At 37.7% G+C, this 13,320-nt stretch overlaps 1 protein-coding gene across 1 annotated transcript in view; it reads left to right on the top strand.

Annotated features, from left to right (window-relative positions):
- ST6GALNAC3 (ST6 N-acetylgalactosaminide alpha-2,6-sialyltransferase 3) overlaps positions 1-13,320 on the top strand; it is a 214,212-nt gene that overhangs the window by 84,064 nt on the left and 116,828 nt on the right. The window contains exon 2 of the mRNA XM_085298186.1: positions 12,248-12,442. Coding sequence (XP_085154312.1) covers positions 12,248-12,442 — 195 coding nt within the window. The remainder of the gene's footprint in view (positions 1-12,247; positions 12,443-13,320) is intronic.

Raw genomic sequence — 13,320 nt, 5'->3', positions numbered from 1 at the left:
ACATCATATGACATCTCTTGGTGCAATCTCAGATGATATTTGAGAGGCTAACTCATTTAGGGTGAAAATTCCTCTTAACCCCACTTAAAAGCAGAGAGGATGTTCTCATGTTACGACTGTGGTAGATTCATGTTCAGGGAACAGCCTCTGCACATCACGTTTCCTCGAGATATTTCTAAAGTAACGTGAGTTCAGGATGGCCCCTTCAAAGCATYTTTGAAGTAGTGTCTAAAGACTTAAAAGTAGATTGAGAGGCTATTTTCAAGAACCATTTTTGTAACTTGTCTGTCAGAAAAGGAAAAAGACTTTTCACAAAAACGAAAAGTTTGTGGTGAATGTTGAATGACCAAGAATACCAAATCAAAAATATCAGTATTTAATGTCTTGAAATGTTAACCTCTGAAGTTGGATTTTCTAGCCAAAAAAACTTRTTGGGATCCTAAGAGATCTAGGATTTAAACTAATTAAATGTATTTTCTAGCTCTGTTGGGTTGATTATATGTGCAAAAGCAATGATATTGGAAAGATATATTCTGATTTCTCGTGTWTTCTGTTTCTGATATAATGAAAGAAAACAAAAAAAGGATTAATGAAAAAGGAAGGGCATCATTAATTTTGGCATCTAAAACCAAATGAAAAATGATCTGCTGATTAGTGATGTGCATTTTGTTCCTTTAACGTCTCCAGTAATGTGTGAATGTCACATTATATAACATTACAATGAATAAACCTGGAGATGAAATAAGTTAGGATGAATCTTGCATTCCTTCCCTCTGTATTTCATGGACTGTAGGATGGAAAACTGAGCTAGATGCACATTTTTATCATTTCTTCCRTCAAAATGGATGGAGATTGTCAGCAAGATGTTCAGGGTCACCTATGGTACACAGGCTACGTGTGGTTTCTTTTGAATTTAAGAAAGTCAGAGAAGGGATGTGTTTGCCTTTTTGCATCCAGCACTTCCAGTTTTTAAATGGATTCCTGACAAATGTATTTTTTAATCTAAGCTTTATTAGACACAGACATACAGACATTAGATCGATAGTCTTCTGTATGAATTTTCCATAGGGTTTTCATTGTGTATGTGCAAGTTCAGGGAGGTGTTTTTATATGAAGCCTTTTTAAACAAAAATAAATGCACAGATAGTCCAAATCAGTTCAATTATACTTGCAGATTAAAATAAAACTGTAATACATATCTATTGCATCAAAAAGCTAACTCTATGAATTTTTTGATCTGCTTTAAAAATGTAAATCTTGAATTTGATTAGATTAGCTCTGGAGTAATCTACACTGAATAAATCTGTCTTCCTTTCATGTGATTTGTCAGTGTTTATAGTAGGCTTGTACATGCAGTTTTCACCATTATTTTCTAGGCAATAAAAGCAGCCATGCAGAAAAGCCACGCATAAATGTCAGAAAACAGAGATATTTTGTTGCATTCCAAGGGCTTTGAAGGTCAAGTTCAATTCGGTTAGTTCACCCAGCATGAGAGGAGTATGATGTGATGATGGAATGTGTATTTGGGTAGGATATATATGTTACTGTCTCTGTACTATTCTATCAGGATAACAGATCAGTGAGAGATTAAACTTCACTGYTTGGAAGAATTTCTTTTGGAAAACTATCAATTTTTATGATTCCTCTACTCCTATTGAGATGCTCTGCAGAAATAATGAATCCAAAGTATTTATAGCTTTCAGCACAATGGAGATTGGCTCCTGATTGTGGCTTTTGGGTGCTATTCCACTACAAGCACACCAGTCAATATATGTATTCACAAAATACATCTCAGGTCATGGATTTTATTGTAAATGAAAAATTGCATTTTGCTTCCTGCTGATAAAAAAAAAAAAAAAAAAAAAAAAAACAGGTCACGTAAGATGATTTTCTTATTTCTAAATTCCTAGAAGTGAAAGGACAGCACAAAAGGCAAAGGTTGTCCACTGTGGATTTGTTACTAGTTTTCAGAACAGACAAGGAGTCTGTTCTGTAGTGTCCCACCAGGCCTTCCTGCAATGCCGGTGCTTTGTGAACACTTCTTTTAATAACGTGAAGATATGATCAATATAGCTCATAATTAAATTGAGTCCACTGTCTTGATCAGTGCTTTTATTGAGTTTCAGTGCCCTGATTTAAGGAGCCCCCTAGTCAACTGAGGCATAAGTCATCAACTTTTTGAGCGGTATCTGAGCAGTCGCTATGTTCCGTAACTATAATGCTGCATATTCTTCACTATCTGGATAGTCTCCCTTGTGGCAGTGTCTGATAACCTCTCGTTCATGTTCTCCAAAGATGAATAATGAACAGATTCTTACAAGTAGTACAAATACAATTGTACTCAACAGGCAAGAAATTTTGTTCAAGTTCCCGCTGGTTTGCAACATTCTCCTGTGACTGTATCGGCTGCAGTGAGTTAAGTAGGGTCAGACCATGCCGGTACTTGAAAGGAAAACCTCTGCCAAAAAATGTATGGGCCGCTGGCCCATCTGTGTCAGTGCTGAACAGACACTGCCTTGCTCAGTGCAGCCTGTCTGTAAATGAGATTTAAAATCTGGGCCTGCCTACTATTTTTCACTTATATCGTAAGCTTCCTGGGTCTGCCTATATGCGCATACAGTGTTTAACACAGTTGATCTGCATCATAGATTGAAAGTTCGGTGCAGTACTGCTGTGAAAATAATAGAAGACTGTTAATGTWGACTATACTGAATGCCTAATGCGTATCTTAGTCCAAAAAAAAAAAAAAAAAAAAAAAAAATCTACCCCAAACCTACCCTAGAAATGAATCCGGTGTAAATCCAACAGATGGCATGTTGCCTCTGCGCTGGAAAATAAACTTATCAAATAATATGACCAATAATTCCTCTCTCCTAGCAAAGTCMTTCTCATGCCCCCATTTTCTAAAAAGCTTGTTGCCCTGAAAGATTGTATGCCACAGAAGTAGCTTAACTTTTATATCTAAATCTTAGCTTTGAAGATCTCTTCAGAGGTGACACTACTATCCTGGTTTCAAACTTCTTTATCAATCCTTTTATTTCATTTGTTTTACTTCAGTAGTTCCTGTTTCTAAGCTTTCAAGATGGGAGACAGCATAAAGAAAAGAATTCAGCAGGGGAGTCTTTTCCTCATTAAAAATACTATGTTCACAGGCATACAGCAGAAAAARTAAAATTCCCATTATAAAGTAATGGGTCTTATTAGGTCTTGCTATTGGCTATAAATGATCGTACCTATTGAATAGTTGCTCCGTGTATCAGAAAAACATCATGCATGGAGTCACTGAATGACACCTTTTACTTTTCTGGTGGCATACATGGCAACTGGGGCTGCATATGGAAGAGGAAGACTAGAAAAGGTTTTATCCAAAGAGGACAGATACACGCGTGTGTCTGCTGAAGGGAAGAGCCCTTGCCAAAACTATTTAAAGCTCTGGTTTACTTATTTTCTGTAAAAGGCAGTCCATGGAAGCTGCTCTCACCTCCTGCCAGCTGAGGACAACGTGGCTACAGCCCGGCTGCACAGGCGCTCTTGGTCGAACGCGAGCAAACGAAATGAGCCGATCCAAACCAAGGAACAAAAATCCTCCTGCAGACTGGCCGAAGATCGGTCTCTCCCCTGCAGAATAGTTTCCGCCTAACTCACCTTGATCCTCTGAATTCATACCTTCTCTGAGTGTGGTGGTTTTGAATGAGGCCTCCGACCTGATGTTCAGTGCTTGTATGTTCTTCCGTTTTGGAGCAGAGCCCACTGTTGTGGCAGATCCTGGAGGAGCCCGCGGGCCTCTTCTCCGTGTGTAACTGACAGGCGAGCCTGCGTCCCCACCCCTGGAGCAAGCCGTTCATCGGCGTTGCGTTGAGGCGCGCTGTCTGTCCGAGGGTGCCTGAAACGAACTRAACTGAACCATGACCACCTGCTACTGTTTTTCTTTTCGTGCTTTTGAATTGCAGGTGCACCGTGGCAGAGAGAGCAAGTTTCCAGAAGTACAGACCTCCCAAAGGGCAGTGTGGGATGAAGCTGGCGTGAAGGCCCACAGCAAGGGTCCTGCCAAGCAACAGGCTGAGCAAGATCTCTTATTTCTTCTGCTGTTAACTGGCCTTTAGAAGGAAACTGAGGCATGTGGCCCATTTTTATTGTTAGTTTCCAGTCCAGCGTGGCAGTGAGGGACTACACAACGTAACTGAATACAGGAAGTTTGTGCTTGTCCAGATGGTGGTAGGCAATTACATTTTGCTTGTGTGAATTTCTGGTTATGCAGTTTCTGCTCCATAGCTAAACCTTCCTCCACAGGTAGAAGTGAGCTGCAGGCGAATGCCAAAAGGCATTTTCTTCACAGATGTGCAACCTAAGAATATGAGGTTGCTGCAGCATTTTATTTACTCTCATTTATTCTGCTTCTGGGCTGCTGTCGTATATTTAATTTTGTTTGTTTGATTTKTTTTCTTRTCTCAAAGTTAGTACTTCAGGAGGTTACATCACACTGTAGTGGGTGCTAAGCATGTAGGCATGTGATTAACATTCATTCCAGCTACTGTGTACCAAATACATTGAAGATGTTACTGCTAGGGACAGAACCAGAATTTCTCTTGGTTTGACTTGTAAGCTATCATATTCCCTTTGCAGTAAATTTTTATAATAAGAATTTGAGTATTTCCGATATTTCATGTAAAACAATGAAGAAATGCAATAGGCTTTTAGTAACTGCATCTTTTTTTTCTTACATAGAGATCTGCAGACTGGTCTGTTTTTTTTTTTTTGTTCTTTTGTTTTTTTTTTCCCTAACAGTCTTTCTTGATGTATCTACGAGGATTTTTTTCTTGATTTTCTTCTGGTTTTTATATCTTTAGGGCTAGCTCTGGTGAGAGAATCAACTTTTGGAAAAGTTTCACATGAAAATACTGGCAAGTATAGTGCGTCTGGCAGAGTGCTTGTAATGCTGGTCGTTCGTTCTTACAACGTTGCCTAGCATGAATCTCGATGTATTTCTGTACGTATACAGAAATATCGTCTAGATGAGGCAGATCTGGCAGGGTAAGAGTTAATACCAGATATGGATTGTTTTCTACTTTGTACTTTTTCCCAGCGGGTGAAAAATAGTTACCAAGAGGTGGTACTTCAATAAGTAGTAGCAACCAACTGCCAGGTTGGAAGATCACAAGCTCTAGTACCAGTAGTTCTATTACAGGGAGGCGTACGTCAGCCTGTGTGCGTGYGCCTGAAAGCTTGCCAGGCTGTTGGTGAGAAGAGTTGGGCAATAATCCAGAGTGAAAAGTCACCATTTGAGAAATGTACTGTAGAGGCTTTTTTTTTTTTTTCCTTTTTTAATACTACCTTATCATGCAGAGACTTTGTTAGTATTTATATAACATCTATCTACAGCTACTGATCAAGTTCACCGCAGTTGTGGAGGACAATGACAAATCAATAACAGCAATTTTAGATTAAATATCCTTAGCTGATCTTATAGAATGAAAAATCAACAAACTTATCTCAATTATGTACTTCTCTGCCACTGGCATTTTAGTAGGCTAGATTTTTTAAGCTACTGGACAGCTTTCAGTTACAGTGTAAAATGAAATAGCAGACTGACAGAAGCAGTGCCTTGCTCAGGAGGTCAGATTGCGTTTGTGTTACTGTGACTTTGCGGCCATAGAAAATCTGAGTTGTACTAATGATGTGTTTATGCCTTTTGGGGACGAAAGGCTGTTACATAGGGAATACAGGGCCAGCAGCAGTCTGTTGCAGAGAGCCCAAATCCAGCTTCAGGTGAGCAGGAAAGGAGCGGAGAAAGAATGGCCGCAGGATATGAAGAACTCAAAATGCCAGAAGGCTTGATACCAGTCTAAGAGTTAAGAAGATCTTTAGAAAAAAAGTGTCCTTTCTTATCAGGCTTTGAGTTAACAGAGAGGAGGAATAGTGATGAAGATTAATTCTTGAAATCTAGCAACGTTTTGCAATTTAAAGTGCTCGGAATCGTTGGGGCTTTTCAGATGTGGTGACTTGTTATGCATGATAGCTAGAGGGAGAGCTGCGAAATGCTTCTACAGTATCCTTGAAGTTTTCAAGTTCTTCACCTTACATAATTTCATAACTTTACCCAAATACCTGTGCTATTTCTATTGGGAATACTACCTGTAGCAAAGTTACACAGTTACCYGAGTCTAAATGTCAGTACCAACAATCCTGCTATGTGTAAGCAATGAAGGCTTTTACTACAGACTGCTGCTGCTGTTACGTCTGCTGTGCAGGCAGTATTTTATCTGCTGATTCACGTTCTTGTTTGCTTAAGAGAGCTCAGGTCAAACGATATGTCTTCAGAGTGGTATGGGAGTTCTCACTTGACTTACCTCGGTAAGCCTGATCTCCAGTATTATCTGCAGATCTTTTGCTCTTAATGAAAGAGATGTTTGAGTATGTTTTATTTTGCTGTGAAAAAMATTGTGACGAGCTGTTGTAGCACCATTCATATGGGATCAGATTGGGAATATCATGGTGAAAACTGAATTACGGCATAAATTTTCAACAGATGAAAACAACAGAAGATGTACAATGAAAAGGACTGTGTTCTTGAGAGATCTTTGATTGTATTAGATATAAAAAAAGACTAAAGCACTTATAGATGAGGAATGCAGGAAGTACTGGATCTGCTATTCATACTTCCTCAAAGCGTCATAAACTACGAACACAATTCGGATTTAAAGTGCATTCTTAGAAGAAATACTTTCCAGGCCATACAGAAGACTGTAACTCATATGTTTCTTTCTTAATACCATATGTACTTTATATGTACACTGCATTTTTTGTCTTGAACTATTTCACTGGTCTTTGTTCTTACTCCTCTGCTTCCTGGCCGGTTACATTCCAGGTTAGCAAAGATGCCCTTCCCTTGAAAAAAAAAAAAAAAATCAAATCTTGCTTTAATCTTAATCTTACTAGTTTCTGAACCCGAACCAGATCTGACTGCTGATAATAATCCCCTACCTGCTTTATTCTCTTACGYTGAGAGAGAAAACATTGCCAGCCCTCTCCTGTGGAGCCTTTGAACATATTTAGGTTAACTTTCGCTTCCAGAGGAGAAAAAAGTAAAGCTGCCGACTTCATGCACACGTTGTTTGACACATTTCTGCTTCTAAAACGATCTTTGCTGTGTAGTTACTTTGCTCTGTGTCTGAAGAGTTTTAGGACCCCTGCCTCGGTGTCCCAGCAGCAGCCCTGGTAGAGAGGTTCAGGCCAAGAGGAGTCGCTGGAAGGTGTCTTTGTTCCAGCGCCACAGAAGGCTGCGAGGTCTGCTGAGCTGGGGGGCTGGAAGAGTTTCATTTCGTGTTGCCTTAACAGAAAGCAGCAGTTGAAGGTGATGCTCCAGACTATAAAAGAGAAAATTAAATAAAACTGGTTTTTACATATACTGGTCTACAACACGAAACAGATGCACRAAGTGTAACCATTATTGTGTTCAATTGGTATTATACTTGAACAAAAAGCCTGAAAACCTGCGTCAGTATGTATAATAAATGCGGTATAATGTGCAGAGGTATTAAAAAAGTGATCGAGTTCTTCAGTATACTCATAAAGGTAGATACTGAGAAAGWAATAGAGTATCACAGAATATCTTATCATCTAAGAGATTAAACCCCTCATATCACTCTTTACTTTTCATTTGTCCTTCCAAACACAGTGGTATCGTGCATCTGTGTATATAACAAAAAAAATCTAGCGCCACAAAAATCAGTTGCTGAAAAAATGTTTTTTTTCAGTTACGGTTTGGGGCATGGAACTTCACGAGTTCCAAGGGGTCCGTGGAGTTATCTTCCATAATRTCATCTTCGGTTTTGGCACTTACCAGGTACTGATGCTGGCAGAAATAATAGAAATAAGATTCCTGAGAAGCAATATTGTTCTAGAGTAAAAGTTTGGGAGTAGATTCCATGGATTTGCTTTGTTATCTGAGGAAAGTTGCTTTCAGTCTCAGTTTATGTGTCTGTAAAATGGGTTTTTACTGTTAATATTGCTAGGACGAGGATTTATTACTGCTTGTAAAGTGTTTTGACAGTCTCTGCCGTATAATATATTAAAAGTGGCATAGTATTGCTGTTGGACTGCAAAGCGTAATAAAGATGCTTACTATATGCCTCAGTAAAATTTAAAACTTGTGAAATTTTCTTCTTATACTGAAAATATTTCCTTTTTTCTTTTCCATGAGGCAAGCGTACGTGAAACAAAGACGTTTGTGTCTTGCTATTCTATYACACGTTGTTAAACGATAAAAATGGTCATGTCTTGTCCATGCTTCTTGAGAGATTATGAAAGAAAAATTACTTAAACTCACTCGGATTGCTGGGTTCATGCCAAACTAAAGCTAATGAATCATCCTGGCAACTGGTAATTAGCCAAAAACAGATGATATGAAGGTTATAAATAGTATTAGGAAATATGCTGCCAAAGTCAGATACATATACATCTGTAAAAGTATTACTGTTGATGATTTATTTCCACAAAATTTTCCATGAAATCCTAACCAGCAATAGTAGAATGACAGTCCTGTTTTTATTTCATTTCTTATTTCAGCAGCATAAATATAAATTCAAACCTTAAAGGTGTGAATCCTGTGATGTCTGCTGCTTATTGATTTTGAAATGCATACTAGACAGAATGAGCCTGATGTCTCAGAAATAACCAAAACTGAAACTGGAATTATATTATTGTGGAAATTGAATAAAAGGATTTGAGAATAAATTGTTTAGAACTAGTGTGTGTTTTCTGCCCAACAGGCCCACAGGTGTTGCACTGCATGTATTCTGATCTAAACTGTGTCCACTAACATCTGACTTTTTTTACCTTGAATGACTACCTACTTTGGTTTAATGTTATTAACAAATAAGAAACCCCATCACTCTTCTRGTATAAGACCTTGTTTTTATAAGTTTGGTAATTTTCTTCCTGGAACTGTCAGCTAGATTAGTCTAGTACGGTAGTAAATGAAATAAAATCTGTTGAAAGCTARTACACCTTGCAAGTCTTCCAGCTATGAATCTGTTTAAAAATACATATTATTGTCTACTCCTCATTGAATATGTGTCAAAAATGTTCGTAACTGAATATATATTTTTAATTAAAATGTCAGCTGTATCAAAACATGTATATTGAGTTTGCTGTAAAAGTGTATAGATTAAGATTTATATATATGGAGAGTTTTCATGTTAGAGGAAAGTTTCTTTTGTTAAAAGACTCTTTGCGTTCATGAGAACTTAAAATTAAAAAGGAATAAGATTTGTCTCTGTGCTAAGTTGCTAATGAATACTGATTCTTCTCTCCCAAATGGTAGGCTTTATGAGTGTTTAAAAAGGTTGATACAGACAAGGTTTGAGACAAGTTGGAGTCTGGTGTTCATCTCCAATACAGCTCCGTACTTTTTGTCATGTCCTGATGTCATTTACAATTCCTGACACCTCCAGTGCTAAACAGTGCTAAAGTTTTATCAGAGGAAATATAACAAAATCCATTTCTCTGCAGAAAGAGCGATTTTAGAAGAAATRCTTATTGACAAATAGCACTAGTACTCTTTTTTTCCTGAGCAGGTGAAGGAGGGAGCAACTTTAAGGATAGCAGATTCTTTTTAAAGATGCCCTTTCAGATTGACCATTCAGCAGACTGCTTTGCTTGATTCTTTAGAAGGCTAAAATTGCAACATGCAGTTGCATTGTGTGGGTTTTTTTTTTTTATGATTATTTTCACACTGAAATTTATAAAGCCAGTGAAACTCYGATTTGTCGTAGTCTTCCCTGAGAGAACAAACACTGTTGAATCTCATGCCTTTAGTAAAATCTGCAATGGAACTGAATCATTAGCACARACTTCCTTTGTGCAAGTTAAGTAGACGTTTGCATATGGCTATTTTGATTTTTTTTTCTTCTGAACAATTGTAACAGATGCCTTCATTCCTTTCAGCTGAAAAAAAATCCTTTCTCTCATTGCACTGTTCTTCAGCTAGTACAGGTTCTTTATGGGAAAACAACGCACACGTATAGAAATCTTTCCATTTTCTTTTTCAAACAGCATTTTATTACATTACTAAACAAAAGAAGGCTACAAACAGACCTTTTCCTTTGTATTTAAAGAGAAGGAATATAAAGGATGCAGCTGGCATGTTAGGAAGGCCAGGAGTTCTAGCTACACAGTCGGAATTCTTTGTGGGGCAGGACCTTTTCAAACAGCTCCTCAGGAGAAGCACGCAGAGATGATTGCAACATTTTCMAGTTCAGAACAGATCTGCACAAAATTAAGCAAGGATATTCAGCAAGCCAGGAAGGTAGAATCTGTGGAAATCTGATAGTGGCATCGTACAGTGCAGTATCGCTGGTACCAACTGTGGACATTTTAACTGAAGCATGCATGTGTAGCAGAACAAGACTCTCGTTTTCTCTTTGAATATTTACAATATTTTTATTCTGATGTACAATAGATAATGTGACTAATCCATTCTCCTTCTCATTGCTGTATAATTATCACTTATGCTGCACATCTTGGCTGCTCTTAACACTTACAAGGCCTTGATATATAGCTGAACATTTCTGACTCCATCTGGTACAAAGAGAAGTGACACAGAAGTGCTCCCCAGCCAGTTTATTGCAATATAATGTAAATTTGTTATAATGCAGTTGATGCAAAGTGCAGGGGCTTCCATGAATCCTGAAGGCTGTTATGCTGCCCTCTGAAGCTTTACTGGTTTTAATTTTACATTACACTGCTATTAATTAAGATTCCTCCTCACTGAATCACGTTGGCAGATCCTGCTGCTCTTGGTCTCCGTGTTCCATTTCTCCTCCTAGTGATCTCGTGCACCCAAATTTTCCATCATGGTCTTTTGCTTCTTTTTTTCTTATAAACCTGTAGCCTTKTCATGCATCAAAACGGCTAGAACCATGAGACTGACCCACCATAAAAACACAGTATATTGTCAGCTCCTGTGTATAGGAATATCCCTTCAGATTTCCTGTGTGTCTGCTGTGATGCTCTCTGTTTTCTGCATGCAGAAATCTGCAGAACRCAAGCACAGCAGTGCTAGTCCTGTACCTAGGCCATCGGTGTGGTTTATGTTCAGTAAAGCTTTGTCCATATCTTTTGTGGTATGTTTGCTGTGTAAATATCATTGTTTCTTCTGCTCAGCATTACTCAGAGTTACTATGTACTTATTTTCTATTTATATTACTGTTCAGAATGATAGAATTATGTTCATTAGGGTGATTAAACCGTGGCGAATTAGGTAAAACTAGGTTGTAATTAAAGTACTATTAAAAACACCTGTAAGTAACCATTGGCACATCCCCTCAGGAAAATGGCAAAAAATGACCTTTGATTAGGGTATTTCATGTAGAATCTTTATATATGCCATCTAACATGGCATGCTTTGTCCCCAAGTAATTTGTCTAGAAGTAATTGAATGCAGTATTTCAGAAATTGCTAAAAATGAGGGGAACATTGTATTTTCCTGCAAATTATTCTCCTGCAGACTAAGGAGTCACACAGGGAAAAAGTTGATATGTTTTCATGATTGCATTAACCAGTCCAACCAACTGGATAGGTTAGAGGTGGAAAGCAAAGGTTAATTAGATACAGACTTTGGGTCAGTGACATTATTAACAGTGGCTTAACGCTCAAGRTAATAATGCCTCACTTTGTAAATCTGTGAACCTGCGAAAAAAAAGCAGAATAGTGCGTTGAGTTTGCCAACCATTATTCTCAGATATTTAAGGGTAGAGTCTTATATTCTGTTGCAAGGGAATGATTTAAGATTAACTTAAAATAAGTAAAACATTTACTAATCTTTTTCTTCACAATAAACTTGGTGTGGTAGAGATACAAGTATCATTTGTATTTTCTTATTTGTCGTGTGTCCCAAGCACTGGTGATTTTTCATGGAGACTTTGGTGTGGCTATTTGCATTAAAAACCCCATTCATTCCAAATTCAAATAAAATTTAAAACTGGTAGATTTTTTTGAAACTTAGTAAGAAAAAATGTTGATTTTTTTAAGCAGAACTGATTCATTTCCAACTAGTTCTAGAAAAAAAACCATCTGAAATGCAGATTTAGTGAAAACAGTGTTCAATCCCTATCTCATTGTGCTCCAGCAACAGGGTGACTTGTAATTAYACATGAAGCTTTCTAAAGCTTTTCCCTCATCCTACAATAGAAATTACCTGTTTTTCATTAAAAACAAGTCTTTCCCCCCCCCCTTCTTTTCATTACAGAGAAAGTCCGTTGTTGCTGTGAGTTTCCTTGCAGCCTTCCTCTGTCTGATTATCGTTCGTCTCACAAATGAAGTTAACTTCCCTTTGATCCTAAACTGCTTTGGACAAACCAGTGTCAAGTGGATGCCCTTCTCTAACGGTCAAAGGCAGCCTGTGAGAACTCACTATGGATATATAAATGTGAAAACGCAAGAGGTAAGACTTTGTATCAAAACAGTGCARCAAAAAAGACCAGCAGACCTATTTTTCTCTCTCTAATCCTAAGTAAATGCCCAGTGGAAAAGCTAAAGCAAGCAATRTTTCTGAGTAAGGTATCTTTTAAAAGTATGCGACCATTTAAATGACSATTGAATTCTTTTAATTTCTGCAATGTCTGCAGTAGATAGAACAGTGGGCTAGCCTCAAAATAATGCTTGGTTACAGTGAAGATTAACATTTATACAAGCGAGAGAACTTTTCAAATTAGTTTTGGGCCTTCAGCCCCTCAAATGCAAAAGGAGATTTTGTTGTGTGTCTTTCTGATAGAAGTCCTAAAAATTTTTAATTTTGCCTAGGATACCTATGTAAGAGCTAGTTTATCTGAGATTCTGTGTGCGTAGAAGAAGCTTTTCTTAAAAAAGCTTTTTTCCAAAAACTTTTTTTCTAACAGTTATTCCTGATTAGTTGTAACACTGTCAGTCATGAGAAATATTAAGTTCCATGTACTAGTATTATTTTTCTTTATAAAATAACWATTATTTATATATGGAATGCATTCAAATGCAACTTTTATAGTGAATGGAAGTATTTTACTACTTCATGGTAGCCAGCCCTGTGAATGTATTGAACAACTTATTTATTGTTTTACTCTTAGAGTATTGAAAATGAACATCAGAAACRAGAAAGAATTGTAGTTTTTAGGGGGTTAGTTCTTTTAAGTCTCTGTATCTTGTAATTTTTGTCCATGTAAGATGCAGCACTGAGTATGCTGCAGGCCAGAGTAGTTCATCTACAGAGCAAATAAAGGACAAGGACGAGAAAAGAAAGCTGAGTCAGGATGTGAATCCCGCCCCAGTGAAATGAACGGGAGCTCT

This window comes from Rhea americana, unplaced genomic scaffold, assembly GCF_003343005.1.
Source record: "Rhea americana isolate MKP2758 unplaced genomic scaffold, rheAme1 scaffold_136, whole genome shotgun sequence".
Lineage (NCBI taxonomy): Eukaryota > Metazoa > Chordata > Aves > Rheiformes > Rheidae > Rhea > Rhea americana.
This window is presented reverse-complemented; position numbering and strand designations above follow the sequence as displayed.